Genomic DNA, 3,241 nt, shown 5'->3' with positions numbered 1-3,241 from the left:
ACTTTGAAGCTTAGTGGAACTTATTACCCAACGTCACCATTAACGTTAGGAGAACTTTTAAAAATGTCTATTTTATTTAGTGAATTTAGGACACATGAGGTTTTAGGAGTTCCTATCGCTTCTATGAAAAACAAGTTAAAAAATATCGGTCTAAATTACCAATGTTGTATGAGTTCGGTGTTATTTTTGATCCTAGATTAAAATTAGATGGTTTAGAAAGTGGATTAGATAACTTAGGTGACTTTTTAGATATCGATACTACTGACCAATTTCCTATTATAAAGGAAAAAAATATTATCTCTCTATAGCTCTTATGAAAGTAGGTTTAGAAACACACGACGTGTAGAACAATCGCAACAACGAGATGACAATCCGCATTCATTCTTGAATGTTTTCGGGTTGTCTAAGAAGAAGAAGAAGACGACGACGACGACTCAAGGTCAAGAAGAATCTGGGAGTAGATCTTCATCAAGAGGTAGCGGCAACAACGGCAGCTTCAATGAGTTAATGGCGTACCTGAGTGAGGGCTTAGTTGTAGACAATAGTGAAATGTTTGATTTGGTTCAATGGTAGAGGGCACGAGCATTAACTTGGCTAATCCTAACTCGACTGGTAATGGATATTTTTTCGATCTCAGTCTCTACTGTTGCAGCCGAATAAGCATTCAGTACAACCGGCCGAATACTTGAAGAACGGAGAAACGCATTGCAACAGGATATTGTTGAAGTTTTAGTGTGCATCAAGGATTGGGATCGTTCCGACCAACGCTTACACGATACAATTTCACCAGCAAGTCAAGAATGGATCGATGAATTTAATAGATTAACTTTTAATTTTCAAGACGATCCTTCTGCTTCAAATTAAATTCTATTATTGTAATTTGTAAATATTTGTTTATTTTGTACATTGTTATTGTAATCTTGTATAGACTTTGTAAGTTTATCAAATTTGTAATTCGTCCCACAATGATTACAATATTTTTTTCTTACCAAGTTTTTATCCTGATTGAGTTTTTCTTAGTAAGATTTTTAACGAGACAATCATGAATTATAAATTTAAAAAGTAATAAATAAATAATTTTTTTATATAGTTCGTGTGTTCATTTTAAATTTCAAATTGTAATATATATAATAATATATAAATAAATAATATAAAAATATTTAAAAATTCAAGCAACTCGATCGAGCTCGGGCAGCCCGATTGAGCACGGCAGCCTTTGGCTGCCCGAAACCTGTCCAAGTAGTTATTCGGGTCGGGTCGGGCAGCCCAAAAATTCAGACAAGACGGGCTCGGTCATCAGATAAAAATTTAAAATTTTCGATAATCACAAGTGATCCGTCTAAAGTTTCAGCACGGGTATCTAAGAAAAATTGACAAATTTGCTTTTTTTTTTTTAATTATTAATGAATGGCTAGATAGTATCGCTGGATCAATAAACAGCGCACGAGAGACGGATGAGATGATTTATATTCTGACTTTTCCCAAATCCCAATACAAGCGAGCCACTTCCCTCCATCACAGTAATTATCTCTTTATCAACATCGGCAGTTTCATAAGTTTCAGTTTGGACTTTGGACCCTGTCAACACCTCAGATATGTTCTTTTATGGCCTTAATATTGGAATTAATACGGCCCTTTAAAATACCCAAAAACCAAAAAAAATTAAAAATTAAAAATTAAAAAATAAAATAAAAAATCTGCTTCTCTAGCCCGTTTCTTTATAATATATCATCACCCACCATCTCCTTCTTTTCCTTATACCCATCAAGCTATTTGCATTTTGAAACCCATCTGAGCTATATCTTTCCAACAAAACTTCTCTGTCTCTTTCATATTTTCCCTCAGATTCTTTCTTACCAAACAAACAAGCAAACAAAAGTTCTCTCTCTCTCTTTCTTTTTGGTTGCTTTAACATCCACAAATGGTTCTTCCAAAGCGTGGCCACAGATTCTTCAAATTTAGATTAAGCCCAGTTTCATCCCAAAATCAGTCACTTTTCACAAAAAATAATTAATCCCTCCACCACACAGTCGCCCACTAAAACAGATATTATTCTCCCCTTAATTTTTCCCCTCAAATATTGTCCCAAAAAATCTACTAGTATTACAATATCGTTTACCCAAAAAAAAAAAAAAAAATCTCTCTTTTTCTTGCGTCTTGTATTTTTGTTTAATTGGGACAAAAAAATATGGTTGCGAAGTATTACGAGTCGTCACGTGGAGTAGTGGAAATGGCTTGGATTATGTTAAGCGTTGATTACTCGAGACTTTTCTGGTTGTTGTTTGGTGTCTTCTCCTACGAAAATCACGAAGGAAAGCCTCGGATCTCTTAGTACTAAAGTTCAGCTTCTTCTTTTTATGTATTTTAATTTTTAAGGTATATAATAAGCTATAATAAAGTATCGAACGTCGATTAGTGAGCAAAATATTTTTAAGAGCATTTCTCTGGGGGGTTTGGCGTGATCATCAATTTCTCAATTATGAACAACAAGCGATTGGGAAGGTGCGTCAATGGAGCCAAACCAGAGCTCAATGGATACGTCGAAACCGATCCATCGGGTCGATATGGACGCGTAAGTTTCTCTTCTTCTCTTCTCTGTGTTTGTCAAATTTTTTTTTTATTTTCCTTTAATTTCCTTCTTTTTTTATTTATTTTTATTTGAATAAGAAGATAAAGTCTATGTCTCTATGGTATTGAAGTATAGTTAGTTTGCATACTAAATTAGAGCTTCATTAAGTACCGTCAAACTGTCGTAATTTTTTAAGTTAAAGTGATTTTGTGATGATCTAACGCATAAAAACTGTATTCTACCGTAGAATTTTTCTTTTTCATGCCAAACAACAAAGTTTTCTTGCATTAATTAGCTGTCTTCTTAATTAGGATGAGTAGATTAATGACTAGGCAATAATAAGCTTTAATAGATACAATCATTAAGCCCTTTTCCCCCCCTTTCTATAAGCTTCAAGAGCTGTTTTTAGTTGCTTAAAATATGGCATGCAATTTGCAAAGGGATTAAACTTTGGCCCAATTTTTCTTTTGTTTCTATTACATGCATGTACCTTTCCATTTTTCTTCAACTTTGCAGCGCACTGTATTCGCAATACAGGTTTGATTAGTGGCTTCTTATCGAGAAAACACTCTGAAGTGAAAAATCAGGAAAATCAAAATCCATAATTTTTTGGTTTTTGGTTTTTCTTTTTTGCTTTTGTTTTTGTTATTTGTTTTGTTTTGTTTTGTTTTT

The 3,241-nt window shown here is 33.6% G+C and overlaps 1 protein-coding gene across 1 annotated transcript in view; it reads left to right on the top strand.

The window, feature by feature from the left end:
* The first annotated feature begins 1,710 nt into the window (after window positions 1–1,710).
* The window catches only part of LOC21404797 (probable serine/threonine-protein kinase WNK5), a 7,434-nt gene continuing 5,903 nt past the window's right edge, over window positions 1,711–3,241 (top strand). Inside the window, exon 1 of the mRNA XM_024162128.1 lies at window positions 1,711–2,572. Within this exon, the coding sequence (XP_024017896.1) occupies window positions 2,480–2,572 (93 nt within the window). The 5' untranslated portion in view covers window positions 1,711–2,479. The remainder of the gene's footprint in view (window positions 2,573–3,241) is intronic.

This window comes from Morus notabilis, unplaced genomic scaffold (assembly GCF_000414095.1).
Source record: "Morus notabilis unplaced genomic scaffold, ASM41409v2 Scaffold442, whole genome shotgun sequence".
Classification (NCBI taxonomy): domain Eukaryota; kingdom Viridiplantae; phylum Streptophyta; class Magnoliopsida; order Rosales; family Moraceae; genus Morus; species Morus notabilis.
This window is presented reverse-complemented; position numbering and strand designations above follow the sequence as displayed.